At 37.1% G+C, this 14,967-nt stretch overlaps 2 protein-coding genes across 4 annotated transcripts in view; both read right to left on the bottom strand.

Annotated features, from left to right (window-relative positions):
- The window catches only part of cdca7a (cell division cycle associated 7a), a 9,353-nt gene extending 7,290 nt beyond the window's left edge, over positions 1-2,063 (bottom strand). Inside the window, exons 1-5 of one of the 2 annotated variants that reach the window (XM_048192799.1) lie at positions 1,907-2,063; positions 1,095-1,232; positions 847-975; positions 500-739; positions 163-240 (exon numbers count right to left, since the gene is read on the bottom strand). In XM_048192799.1, coding sequence (XP_048048756.1) covers positions 163-240; positions 500-739; positions 847-975; positions 1,095-1,232; positions 1,907-1,918 — 597 coding nt within the window. In that variant the 5' untranslated portion in view covers positions 1,919-2,063. Of the gene's footprint in view, positions 1-162; positions 241-499; positions 740-846; positions 976-1,094; positions 1,263-1,906 lie in introns of those variants that run through there. The other variant, XM_048192798.1, reaches the window with a different exon arrangement.
- A 288-nt stretch (positions 2,064-2,351) lies between these two features.
- map3k20a (mitogen-activated protein kinase kinase kinase 20a) overlaps positions 2,352-14,967 on the bottom strand; it is a 58,167-nt gene continuing 45,551 nt past the window's right edge. For both annotated transcript variants that reach the window (XM_048192794.1, XM_048192796.1), the window contains 4 exons: positions 6,444-6,560; positions 6,122-6,196; positions 4,098-4,248; positions 2,352-3,624 (listed from right to left, as the gene is read on the bottom strand). In XM_048192794.1, coding sequence (XP_048048751.1) covers positions 2,945-3,624; positions 4,098-4,248; positions 6,122-6,196; positions 6,444-6,560 — 1,023 coding nt within the window. In that variant the 3' untranslated portion in view covers positions 2,352-2,944. The remainder of the gene's footprint in view (positions 3,625-4,097; positions 4,249-6,121; positions 6,197-6,443; positions 6,561-14,967) is intronic.

Raw genomic sequence — 14,967 nt, 5'->3', positions numbered from 1 at the left:
TTAGTATCATTAGCATCAATTAGTTATTAATAATAATACTTTTAGCAGTAATACTAATAAAAGTAATAATAGTACTGTTTTCATCATTACTATTAGTATTGGACACAGATTATCAATTGTATTAGTATTATTAATATTAATAGCAGCACCCTAAAGTCTTACCGTATTGCCCTGTGACAAAGCAGCCTTCCCAGGAAAGAGTCCAGGAACCTTATCCAGCTCTGCCATTAGTTTAGCAAGCTACAAAGAGAAGGGGAAAAAATAAATAAATAAAGCTCACAATTCTCTTAAAACTGGAATCACACACTCTTATCGTTAGAATTACATTCAAACTTAAAGCACATAAGTGCAAAATAACAGGCAGCCTGGGTGGCATAGCTACATGCTGAGACAATTTTATAAATAGAAAATTAATAATAATAAAAAAAAAAATTAAAAAAAAATCAGTAGTTGATTTTCATAAGGTAATGCACGTGCATGTAGAAGCTGACTTGCTCACCATAGCTTTGTTTTCTTTAATGTTCAGCGCTCTCTTCAGCATGAAGTTGTCGCTCTCAGAGTCAGACTCGGGGTCTTTGGGTTTGGGTTCAGGTTTAGGTTTAGGTTTGGGTTTGGACACAGGTGTCACTGGCTTTGATGGACTGGCCCGTTTATTTGGGAACTTCATGGCTACTCGGAGCGTGAATGATTTACGAGTTTTCCTTGGAGGTGAACAGGTCTCAGCGTCAGAGTCCATTTTCTGAAAGGAAATACATATATGATTAATTGAACATAAACCTCCTTTCAAAAGCCATTATGATGATAAAGCAGAAAGCTGTGACTTAAGTGTTTCCTCTAGTTACAAACCATTTCTGTCATGTCATCATTCAGTTCATTCTCAAAACCGCTGCACGCGTCCTCTTCCTCAGTCACAGGTAGAACGTTAAACACTTTCTCAATCTGAGCAGAGCTTCTCGTCTGTCTCAGCGGCCTCTTCTAGAAGAAGAAAAAAAAAAGAAAATGTGTCATCATGGGTTCAAAATGAGCAGGCGGTAGCTGAAAGACACTAACACAATTGCAGGTCAATTTTACACATGGAAAAGTTCATGTCGTACCGAGTTCCCAAAACCATCGGATCCAAAACTGTCACAGCTGTCATCCGAGGAGGAAGAGGAGGTTTCCATGGGAACCACAGCAGTGCTCCTGTAACTGCGCAGGTTCATCCTGGTGGAGGGTGGAGACGCCTGCAGCCTCTGTACAGTATTCATACCGTTAATGAAGAACGAGAGTCCAGCAAATACTTCAAATATACCCGACACATGTCGGACTGCTTTTAATAGAGATCAAGGTTTCAGATCTGCTGCTGGAAATAAGAGGGCCTGTATGCTATACTGAAAGTATGGCTTTCACATTTAAACGCTGTAAATCATTTTTAGTCAAGAACTTAAAATGGCAGGGAGTAAAATTCGACGTCATCTATGTCTGGGGGGCGTGAACTCTGCGGCAGAAACTATTAAATTTTTAAATTTAACAATTAAATTCATTTCTTTTTATACACAATATTTTAATAAGAACATTTAAAAAGTGTAATTATTTGTACAGCGTTGTAGAAGGTAACATTTTTTATATTATTAAATAATTAATTTTACTCGTTGTTTTTTCTGAAGTTAGGGACGAGCCCTGCCCCCACCAAACAAGTTTAAAACAACACAAAACAGACATGCTCTCGAATATATATACCTCCCAAACAAAGACACAACATGAACAATCGATCTAGCTGATGTTTGAACTCTTTTATAGCGTTGAAACGCACTTTAACTAACTTACAAACGCCACGACAGCCTTCATTCATTCACAAAACACACACTTATTTAGCAGCTATACTTGCAGGCCGACAGAAAACAAAAGCTGGCATATTTTACTGTACCTTGGAGCGCATCGTGTTGTAGTTCTCTGTGGTTTGAGGGGGTGTAAGTTTACGGTGAGCCCGAGTCTTCTGCGAGTGTGTGTGTCTCTGTCCTGTGGCGCGGTGTTTAGTCTGGAAGTTGGCGCGTAAATGTTGAAGAGGCGTGACTGTCTTCCGCGCCACACGAGAGTCCTGGAAGGTGTGTAAAGCTAATAAAGTAGCCCAGTCGAATACGTTGAAGATTCAAGAGCTTTATTATTCATTTAATTATGAGTTCAGTATAAACTTTGTGATACAATTGCATTAGAAGTCTGGGGTTAGTAAAATAAAGGCGAATATAATTATATGTCTATTTGGCGTTACGTGCGCTTACAGGATCTTTAGCTGTGGCGCCAAACCTCAGAGCTCATTTTCATAAGGACACATAAATCGCGCGAAATGCTGACTAGATAAAACAAGCAAAGTGTTTGGTTCGAAGTTTACATTTTATTAATATCTTATAAATTGACCATGTTTAAAATTCCACCAATATAATAATAAATACATCTTTAATATCATATAAATGAAATAATCCTCCATAATAAAATACCACAATATAATATAACCACATTTGCCATGGAGGCAGACATTGTCAAAACAGTTTAATAGAAAACCTCATATTATAAACCTCATAACCTCAATTATGATCATCACTGAAGTATTCCGCATAGTTTCAATACACGCACACACACAAAACAAAATTTCAAGAGAGGCAAATTCAAGTTTAAGCCTAGAAAGGAAATATCAACTTTAAAAAAGCAAAGGTAATGGGCCTTTTTCAGGAACAGCATAATAATTTATGACATTTAAGATCAGTATATCCATTTCATGGTGAAAAAGTTCCCTTAATCAGTGTCAATTTAAAAGACACTTTTATTTAAGTGTACTTACAATACACCAACAATCTTCTAGGAACAACTAGGTTTAAGTGCTTTCTTTGGTTATAAGATCAGGTCCTCGTTTAGCCCTTACTGTGAATCGAACTTGAATCATTACCAACCCTTCTATCAGAATACATGCTCAACTTCGGCCACGGCCTCCTCCCCTCCCTCCTCTGCGTGGGCGGTTTCTGGCCTGCCTTACTTCCTGATGTTTATGTTCTTGTTTATTAGGCTTCTTTCTTTCTACTTTAATCCACTCCCCATCGCCAGACCCGGCCTCCTCAGGCGGCCCTTTCTGCTTCACCCCTTCAGTGACAATTGATATCCCCGGTATTGGGCGTTGGTGGTTCGGTGGTGTTATATAACTGTTTCGTGGACGTCCAGCATGTTGGAAGCCTCTGGATCCTCTCGGTGTCACCTGATTAAACCTCCTGGCTTCTCCGTCTCCTCTTCCTCCTCCAGTGATTTTCAGTGTGTGGTCATAGTACGTTTTTCTGTTATAGGTGTGTTTTGCTCCAGCACTAGGGGGGCGCTCTCGCTCTGAGGCACTCTCGGATGTTGTGCTGGATGGGCTACTGCCCTTTGACCCCAGGTGGATGGTGGAGAGTTTGACAGAAAGGGTGGGAGAGGAACTCCGCGAGTCTGTCCATGGAGTGAGAGGGCTGCGATTGGGTGACTTCCTCACAGCAGCGGCGTATGACGATTGGTTGCCGAAGACAGAAAGGAACTGAGGGAGGGTCATCTTGCCTGTGGACTCCTGGGTAGGTTGCTCTCTCATCTGCTTCATTCTCAGATTGTAAATCCATCTGGGATCAACACCTGATTGAGAAACAGAATGACAAACCAAGCCATTTTTAACGATTTTACAAAGTAGCTACAAAACAGGGCTTTTAAAAACAGATGGGTGAAAATAAATGAAATCTCAGGAGGTCAAAATAAATTTTATACGAGCTGGTTTATTTTCCATTCATTTTATGTGGGGTTTGCAATTTTTGCTAACAAATAAAATCCTTAAAATTTAGTGCTGTCAAATCGATTAATCACAATTAATCTTATCCAACATAAAAGTTTATATATCTAAGTTTTTATATTAGATGCAATTAATTGCGATAATTGGACATTATCGGTATCAGGGTTGAATGGTTAAACGTGACAAATACAGTCAACATACAATTTGTGTAAACAATTATTATTTACTTGAATTAATCTCTTGGAATTATATTGAAATAGCTCAAAAGAAAGTTCAATATAATACATTTCAATACGCTCTCTATGTATCAGTAGTGTATTACCTGAGTTGGACCTGCTTCTGTTGTAACTTTCCCTGATGCTCGCCGCCGTCTCAATGACCAGCTCCACTGGTTTGATCACGTCCCTCCCGCTGTCTGGACTCCACTGCACTGTGTGCACATGTCTCGTGCACTTCGGAGATCTCACGTTACTCTGTCAGGAAACAAGGCACCAGTTGAAAACAGTCTCGTGTCCCCTTATAACCTTGATGGCACATTTGAACATGCCGTATTCAAGTAACTACAAGGCATACTGAATAAACTATTAAGCAAGTTGCACATAAGGAGATTAATGAAATGGGTTATTATAATATTTATGTAGCTAAATATTAGATGTTATGAATAGATGTTAAAGATAACATGAAATTCAAATCAACCATTTACATTCTTAATATGCATTGTTACCTTTGTGAAAAAGAAGTGTTTAATTGTATTGTATGTACACTTATTAAAATTATATTTTTTAAAAACTGTACTAACAGATAATGTTACTTAAATAAAAGTCCATTTAAGTGTACTTAAAGAGTACAATTTCATGACTATATAATGTCAAATTAAAAGTCTTGCATTAAAGCACATTTTAAATAATTGTTTTAATAACCTTTTGTCATTCTTTAAAGAAGTTCACTTATTTTGACATGTTGACAAACATACTAAAGCACATGTACTTGATAATAATATTAACCGTAGAGTGCGCTATTCAATATTACATTTAAAGTTAATATATTTTAAATGTACTTAATTGCAACTTCATTATAAATGTGTAATTACAAATATATTAAATTAGTGCTGTCAAATGGATTAATCACAATTAATCACATCAAACATGTTAGATGCGATTAATCATGATTAATCGATATGAAAAGCACTAATAAATAAAAATGACATTAAAGTATATTTTAGTTTACCATAAATGCTCTTCAGTACATTCAGTAGCACACTTTAACCATATTTCAAAGACAATTATAATTTATTATGAATTACTCTTACACATTTTTGAATTTAATTGCAGCTTCGAAGCTTTACGAATCTTTTGTTTCGATTCAGTGGTTAGGAGCGTTTATCAAACTGCCAAAGTCACGTGATTTCAGTAAACGAGGCTTCGTTACATGTTCGTAAGTGTTTTGAAATTTCAATGGTTCACCACTGGGGGGCGTGACTTTGGCAGTTTGATTCACACTCCGAACCATTGATTAAAAAAGACACAAGATTCGTAAAGCTTTGAATCTTCATGAAGCAGTGTTTTGTAATCGCCAATCAATAGATATTGTTGAAAAGTCATTATTTTGTTTTTTTGCCGCACAAAAAGTATTCTCGTCACTTCATAACATTAAAATTGAACCACTGCAGTCACATGAGCTGTTTTAAATATGTCTTTAGTAGCTTTCTGGGCATTGAAAGTGTTAATTGTCTTGCTGGAAATGCAGGCGTCACTGAGCCATCGGATTTCATCAAAAAAATCTTAATTTGTGTTACAGGTGTGAAACGAGATGAGGGTGAGAATTTTCATTTTTGGGTGAACTAACCCTTTAATATGTAATTAAGTGGCTGGTAACATTATATTCAGTTTGTGACAAACTCAGAACACATACTTTAAATTGACTTTACAGGGACTTTAAGTATATTATTTTCAAGTAAGTTACTTTTAAAGTAAGATGTACTCTTTTAAAGTAAGCTAAATATAGTTATTCTTTTTCACAAAGCTAGTATTATTGTGTACATTATTGTAAAAAATGTCTTTCATCAAAACTTGCTAGAATGTGCAGTTTCACTCTGAAAAACACCAAATTACAAAAATATTTGTTGCACTTTATTTGAAAGTGTAATTATGCACTTACAATGCTCTTCTACTCAGTACTTCATTTACTCAGTAACTACATTTAGGCTTTAGGTTTAGGTGATTAGGTTAGGTTTAGGGTTGAGTTCAGGGTTAATACCTTGTAATTACTATAATAAGTATGTAGTATGTGCTGTACATGCAGAACAAGACTATAAGATAAAGTTCTAATCTTCTGACTGGTACTTACCTCATAGTTTACTATGCAGTCAACAGTTTGTGTGCCAGATATTCCGACTATCCATTTATCCATGACAAACGGAGGCTGGAGAGTAATTTAGATTTTACCACAAACAGTAAAGCACATCACAAAGGCATGACAGCATCATAACATAACTCTACTCATGACACATTTAAGACTTGTGTTGGTGGAGTAAATATTTGTGAAGTAGAATTATCTCAGGTCTGACCTCAGGAAACAAACTGTGCTAATGTCTCGTCTCCTGTATTCCTCAAAACACAGTGGGTAACTAATGGAGACATCATTTACAGTGATATATGGTATCTCTCACCTTGGTCATCTTTAATACATCTACATCTGGTCTGTTGGCATTAAAGGTCACGTCTTTGATATATGCTATTGCCACCTCATCCCCATCAAGCTCCATGTACATTTTCCATTTGCAGTCCTGCAGAGGTCAGAAAGACAGCATGAGATACAAGATGAGAAAACAGGATGAGGTTAAAGTGTAGCATCTTATGCAGGTAAATGTGGACATAGACTTAATGCAGAAATGTGGACCGTATGATTTTAGCAGTTTGAGGGTGATATAACCCAACAGCACAACCTAGAGGACAACAATGGGAATTAAGAACACACAAAGCACAAACCAGGGTGAATCTACCTGCACACTTCAATCTAACTAGATTTTCACAATTTCTCCCACCTCATAAACATCTTAGAAAAGCAATATCTTAATTTCTTCACATTCTGAAGAACATTTCAGTGGTTCTTCCCCCCAAAAAACAGGTGGGTGGCTTTATTTTTATTTTGAACATTTGTCATGTTTGTGTGCTGCTGTGCGTCCCTGTGTGTGTGATAAGCAGAGTGTACGCACGATGTGCACCCGCATATAGGCGCATATTACTAACACGCTCTTTATATAACAAAACAAATACTGTGCCATTGACTTTAGACTAGGTTTCAGTGGGTCAAATGTGCAGTTGTTTTCAGTTGCCTCAAAATAGCAACACGCCAACAATGCACCTGAACACACCTTGTTTTCAGACCAGCACGCCCATGGGTGAACAGATGGCCACGAGTGCATTTGCTATTTAAACAATGTGGGTGTTGTACGTAAAAATGATAAATGCTCAGGCTGAAACTAGCAAAAACACAGGGTGTATGATGGGGCCCAATATGTTGCTTTTTTTAAATAAACAATTTCTTGTGTGATATTAAGATATTTGATATTAAGATATAACACTTGGTTAACTCTAGGTGTACAAAGGCATTTTTATCCGTCATCGTAACTTCTGGAGAGAAATAGCATAGACACTGAACAACGAGGCCCTGTGGTTTTAGAGTTACCCAGGACAGATGTAACAAGCTATTTGCATCCTCTTCAGGAGAAAGCAGTTCTCAGTGACACCGAATTGGTGCATTTCTTCAGTAAAATACAGGATTGTGTAGATTTTATTTATAAAATTGTCACTGTGCTGTAAATCATTTAAAGGGTTAGTTCACCAAAAAAATTAAAATTCTGTCATTAATTATTCACCCTCATCTCGTTCCACACCCGTAAGACCTTCGTTCATCTTCAGAACACAAATTAAGATATTTTTGATAAAATCTAATGACTCAGTGAGGCCTGCATTGCCAGCAATAGCATTCCCTCTTTCAATGCCCAGAAAGATACTAAAAACATATTTAAAACAGTTCATGTGACGACAGTGGTTCAACTTTAATATTATAAAGTGACAAGAATACTTTTTGTGCGCCAAAAAAACAAAATAGCGACTTTATTCAACAATATCTAGTGATGGGCGATTTCAAAACACTGCTTCATGAAGCTTTACGAATCTTTTGTTTCAAATCAGTGATTCGGAGCGTGAATCAAACTGCCAAAGTCACATGAACTATTGAAGTTTCGAAACACTTATGATGTAACAAAGCCTCGTTTACTGAAATCATGTGATTTTGGCGCTCTGAACCACTGATTCGAAACAAATGATTCGTAAAGCTTTGAAGCTCCATGAAGCAGTGTCCATCACTAGATATTGTTGAATAAAATTGCTGTTATTTTTGGCGCACAAAAAGTATTCTCGTCGCTTTATAATATTAAGGTTGAACCACTGTAGTCACATGAACTGTTTTAAATACGTCTTTAGTAGCTTTTGGGGCATTGAAAAAGGGAGTGTGCTGGCGATGCAGGCCTCACTGAGCCATCAGATTTCATCAAAAATATCTTAATTTGTGTTCTGAAGATGAATGAAGGTCTTACAGGTGTGAAACGACATGAGGGTGAGTAATTAATGACAGAATTTTCATTTTTGAGTGAACAAACCCTTTAATTTTTTGCAAAGCAACATAACATGATGTGAGTCAAACAAGTTTAGCATCGGACTGTTCACGTAATGGAAACGGCAGATGCCTTGAATAAAATAAATGACATTATTTGTAAAGATATTACATCTAAATACTTTGGCTATTTCGGCTATAAGTGACAGCCTGAACGTCTTCCCCACCGAACACAATTCCAGCTCCGGCATGAGAACCAGTGACGTTACAGTGGAAGCAGGAAAACCGAGACTGGACGATTACACTTGAATTACTTTTAAATGTTTCATTTTAACTTCTAATGTTTGTTTAAATGTAGCCTACATATTAAAAATGGTATAAAATATATACCTTAAAACATGATACTCATCGAAAATAAAGGAAGTTATAATGTAAACCAGTGGTTGTGTGGAGTATTTTACAAACGTTTAGAGGATTTAAGTTAATCTGTAAGTACTAATTCATGTATGAAGTAAAAAGAAAAGAAAAGGGGAAAAAGATAATATTATAGTAAAAATGAAAAATTATGCTGGGTAAATAAATAACCCAATTTGCTGGGTAAAATCAGCCCAACATGTGTTCTGTCCTATATTTACCCAGCCCTTGGGCTAAAAACAACCCAGTTGCTTATAACCTAGTGTTTTTTAGTGTGAGCAAGGTTTATAATATTAGAAACTTGTTTTTGTCAAAACTTGTATTATTTGATATGTAATCTTGTTTAAATCATTAAAATCCTTCAATTTGATTTTAAACCCTGCAGATACCCTGTGAACAAGGATGAAACTCTAGTGCACATGTGTTGATTTTTGGCACACTTTCAAATAAGGTATACTTTGAAAGGTTTTAATTATGAAATGATTTCAATTCGGCTATAAGCAGCTCTTCAGAAGGCAATAGTGTCATTATTCAGCTTGAATCAGTTCAATGTTGATTCAATTCAGTTCAATAACAGTGCTGATGTTGCAAAATTCATCAAATATGAAAGAATTTGATTCAGCTATAAAGCGCTGTAGTTACTGAGCTCAATTCAAGACAAGTATTGTTCTCATCTGATTTATGTTGGTTTGGCGTGTCACGGCCTTATATACGCACAACACGTTAAATGAATGGCTATAAAGCGACACATTTACTACTAGCTTTACGAGTGTTACAGATAATGTTGAACTTTGCTCTGTTGTAAAGCTGCGAGACATTGTGTTGTGTCGTGTAAACGCAAACATATCCCAGAGGAAAGCCAAGCGTGAGAATGAATCATTGAATGTCAACGGGAGAGTATTCATTCACACACACACACGTTTCTGAGACAGAATGATGTGAAGACTGAAGCTACGAGAGATCAGAGTGCAGAGAAGCGACCGTGTTCCTTTCTCAGGCATAACAAGAGCGAGAGACCTTAACATCCATTCTCATTCACATTAGCAATGGAGATGAGGCCCCTTACCGAGAGGCCACGCCAGACACGGCTGAGCCGAGCGGTAATGATCCGTCCAATCTGCCAGCCCGGCGCCGAGGTCAAAGGGAACGGCTTAAAGCATGTGGCCATTCACACTACACACACTTACACAGCGTTTGATAGAGAGGCCTCGTGCGAGTGTAACTGTCTGGTGTCCCTTCTGCGTCGTGCATTCATAAAACTCATCCTTCTTCATTGATAACGTATTTAACTCTGAGCCTAAAGTGTTATTAGACAATATTCAGGATAATGCACTTTATCTCTCTTGTGTTGTATTGCATCTATTATGTCATTGTTACTATTGTCTTAATAAAGGATTAGTTCACTTCAGAATAAAAATTTCTTGATAATTTACTCAGCCCCATGTCATAGAAGATTTTTATGTCTTTCTTTCTTCAGTCGAAAAGAAACTAAGGTTTTTGAGGAAAACATTCCAGGATTTTTCTCCATATAGTGGACTTCACTGGGGTTCAACGGGTTGAAGGTCCAAATGTCAGTTTCAGTGCAGCTTCAAAGAGCTCTACATGATCCCAGACGAGGAATAAGGGTCTTATCTAGAGAAACAATCGGTCATTTTCTAAAAAAAATAAAAATTATATACTTTTTAACTACAAATGCTCGTCTTTCACTGCTCTGTGATGCGTCACGCATTACGTAATCACATTAGAAAGGTCACGCATGACGGTAGGGCGAAATTTCATTTTCTCCTCCAACTTCAAAATCGTCCAACATCATTGTTTTACCTTTTTTTTGTAAAAGGCATTTGAATTATGGTGCGTTCACACCAGACATGAATGAATTGTTAAGCGCGAGTGATTTACATGTTAAGTCAATGCAAAGACGCGAATAGACATCCTGCGGCGCGATTCGCGCAAATGAGGTGGCGCGAATCGAGCATTTCGGGCGTTTGACGCGCGAATCACGCAAGTTGAAAAATCTGAACTTTGGCGAAAATTTGCGCCACGTTAACCAATCGGGAGCTTGCTCCAGTAGTGATGTGATTACAACGTAGTGAGCGGAGGCAGAAATCCGAAACAACAATGGAGGACAAAATCATCGTCGCTGTAAGATACATCTTCATACTTTTATAGAAACAGGAATTAAAAGGATCGTGCTTGGAAGAAAGCGAGAGAGGAGGTCGCACAATCTGGTAAGTTGTAAAAAACGGTCTTTACTCAATTTGAGCTATATACATACATATTGAGACTACAAGCTAGCAAAAGCCGGCAAATTGAGCTTATTCGCCGTATTTTACAACTACTTTCCCGCTGACGAGTTGTGTTTATTCAGAGGAAGTGTGCAGAAAGAAGTGGAAGAGTCTGGGACACATATTTAAAGGAGAAGGACAGCACCTCTCACGACGCAAATTCGCATCTGTTATGAAGTGAATTTTCACGCGCAAATGAAGCAAGTAAACTCAAAATGTTCAAGCGTCCAACTACGCGCGAATAGCGTGATTTATTCGCGCAAGTCACGTCTGGTGTGAACGCCCCCATTAGTCTTTGCATGTTTGCTTTGTAAACACTGAAACGGTTCTTCCGCCTGTGTCACGCGTGATCTTTCCAACATGATTAATTAATGCGTGGCACATCACAGAGCAGTGAAAGACGAGCATTTGTGGTTAAAAAGTATATAATTTTTAGTTTTTTAGAAAATGACAGATCATTTCTCTAGATAAGACCCTTATTCCTCGTCTGGGATCATGTAGAGCTCTTTGAAGCTGCACTGAAACTGACATTTGGAACCTTCAACCCGTTGAACCCCAGTGAAGTCCACTATATGGAGAAAAATCCTGGAATGTTTTCCTCAAAAACCTTCATTGCTTTTAAACTGAAGAAAGAAAGACATGAACATCTTGGATGTAGGTGAAACAAAGAAGATTATCAAAAACCACAGTGCATAGGAAAACATAACTGCTTTGCAAAAACAAAGTGCCTGTTTACACCTGGTCACTTTATGCTTGGACAGACAGCTATCCGATTTGTTAAAACTATGGCCACATAAATGTGTCTCCGCAAAACAATGTACGAATGTAACAGATATGAGCTGCATTTTATTATCACAAGCTAATTTCAAGATCAAAGACTGCAGTAGGAGAGAGAGTAACATCAGCACTGGTAAGATCATTTAGTCTCACTACTTTAATAAAGATGATTGTGTGTTAAGCATCAGGATGCGAATTCAGGAGTTTCATTTGTGGCAGTTTGCACTTCTTCTTTCTGAAGAGATACTCAGCTGCGGTGATGCGTGTTGTGGTTTTAACAACCAAATGCATTTACACTTGTCCAGTTTCATTTGGAAATGGGTCTCAGACCACCTCCTGAAGTGGTTTGAGTGATCGAATGCGTTTCAGAGGGCATTTACACCTGGTCTTTTCACGATAGGATAGCTATCGGATCAGAGAAAACGCATGAAGTGACGACAAACTGAACATGAAACAGGTGCACAAAGCAATCGGTAACCATGACAACAAACTAGGGCATAATCAGTGAACAGAAAGGAAGCACGGGAACCAAACAGAAGCAGGAAAATCAAATGATCAGTCTGTAAACCTGACAATATCAGGGTTATTATAGTTAACTAAAACCATACACTGAAGTAAAATGAATGTTAACTGAAATCAGTGTTGGTTTTTATTTTAATATCTTCCGTTTTAATTTTAGTTAAATATTTAATCATTTTTTAATCAAGTTTTTTAATGTGTCTATAGTTTTTATTTCAGTTAACATTTATTTTATTATTTTATTTCAATTTTATTTAGTTTTTTTAATGATTTTTGTTTTAGTTAACTATAATAACCCTGATTAAAATAATATAAAATATACAAACACTTATTTTTTTTTTAGTTGACAAGCAACATTTTAAACGTTTAAAGTTAGTTTAACTTAATGTACTAAAATACAATTTAATAAAACTATATAGACATATTTAAAAAATAATAATACTAAAAAGTCAAAATCATACAACAAAATTACTAAAACTTTAAAATTAAAATGAAACATTTGAAAATATGAATAAAAACTATAATATCTCAATGATACTAAAATAACATACCACACATTTCAATGACAGTGTGTTATGAATAAACGGCTGAATTTGATTTAAGGAGCTGCCAATCACACTCCTCACCTCTGGCAGCACAGAGAGTCAACCAGCCAATAGGAAACCCCGTTAACCCCTTCCTGTCCAATCATCTTTCAGTCTGATCATTTAAATGGTTCATTATTGGCAAGCGGAGACACATGCCATATATATATATATATATAACGCTGTTACACAAGCCTGAACAGGCACCCGTGAGCGTGTGCCTGTTCGTTTTTGGACGGGGCTTAAAGGCGTCCAGTAACAAGTCGGCCGAGTGCTGACCAAGCGTTTGCCAAACGTTATCCCTGCCTAATAGCAGCAGCAGAAACAATGTGCGGTAATGACGGCCAGCGTGGTAAGCGTCTAATGACACCTCATACATAATTCAGCACCTTTCCGGCGACTAAGCCCTGATATCCTCATTAACAGAAACACTCTCTGCTGTCAGATGGGCAAAGCACAATCGCAGGGTCTCATTTAGGCTTTGAGAAGTGCAGCTGGTACCACGACACCGCCAGGAGAGAGAGAGAGAGAGAGAGAGAGAGAGAGAGAGAGAGAGAGAGAGAGAGCAAAAAAAGGCGGCAAAAAAACCTCGAGCGAAGCGGGTTTGTTTTATTTAGTGCAAAAAACCTTGCAGTTTGTAAAAACAAGGCTGACACGGAGGCTGACACCAGGCAGGGGAAAATAATTAGCTCTCATTTTCTCAGACTCCTGTTTCCTTCTTCCCGCTGAGCTTCCTCCCAACCAAACCACCACATGTCAGGAGAAATAGGAGGCAATTAGCGGCCCCGCTTCAGCCCCGCCGCACGCGTTGAAAGGGGACTATTTATGATGGGACAATGAACAGCTGAAAGATTAAATAACATTTGCCTTTTAAAAAGAAAATGACTTCTGGCTAAATTTTTGATTAAATTCAAACGGAAAGTGAAGACGCAGTCGCTCTCCTGTGTCAGGGGCCCAAACAAAGGCTCGCCGGCAAGAGGGGGTGGATGCTACGCCTCGCCTTACATGAAAAATTATTTATCTCTCGCTGCTTTTTTTAAGTGAACGAAAAAGAGGAGCCAAAACAAGAGGCTTGGGAACCGAAAAAGCGTTAAGCGAGACAGGTCAGTGTTCGGAGGAGGGCGATAACAGGCATCTTTTACTTGAGGAAGACAACTTCAAATCAAGGAGCGCTGCAATTGTGACAAAACATCTCGGTTATGACAAGACATCACACCTCCAACAAAAGCCCCCTGTTAACATGCACAGACGGTGATGCAAAAATAATGACAGCAAATCACAAACATTCCATACATTAAAGAGAACAAACACTGCATTCATGTTCCTCCAATATTCAGATTAGCGATCCGCCATCGTGCGTCTTGTTGAGGAGAGGAATGCAATTACTTTTTTTAAGTGAGCGGAGTCAATGACAAGGAAAACCTTTTTTTAAAAATGTCTTTGAATAAGTTCTTAGAAATGTAATCATCTTAGAAACATTTCCAAGAAAAGTTTTGATTTAAAATGAGGTGTAACCATAATATTTCTTGAACATTTGAATCATTATTTTCCAAAACATTTTTAAACATATATTTCATGTTTAATATATATATATATATATATATATATATATATATATATATATATATATTTTTTTTTTTTTTTTTTTAAATCATGATTTTTTTTTTTTTTTTTTATGTTTTGGGGAGTTACACTGAATGACATTTTACATTCTGAACTAACCTTGCATTGTTCAATTATCCAATATTTTTTATATTTATTTATTTTATTTATCTTTATTGACCATGACACAGTCACGATGGTTTGCAGGGGTCCTCTCTATGATATCATTTCCTGTTTTATGTTTTTTTCTGCATACCTCTGCATGATGGTTGGACCACATGACTTTGATTTGGCAATCTTTTTTCAAATAACAATAAGGAGTGAGGCAGTTTTGTTAAAATTATTTAAAATATAAATCATTGAATTATTATAATTATTTATTTTCTGTTTAGTT

The sequence above is a fragment of the Megalobrama amblycephala genome, linkage group LG6, assembly GCF_018812025.1.
Source record: "Megalobrama amblycephala isolate DHTTF-2021 linkage group LG6, ASM1881202v1, whole genome shotgun sequence".
Taxonomy (NCBI): Eukaryota; Metazoa; Chordata; class Actinopteri; order Cypriniformes; family Xenocyprididae; genus Megalobrama; species Megalobrama amblycephala.
The sequence above is the reverse complement of the archived record's forward strand: the minus strand, read 5'-3'. Positions and strand labels throughout refer to the sequence as shown.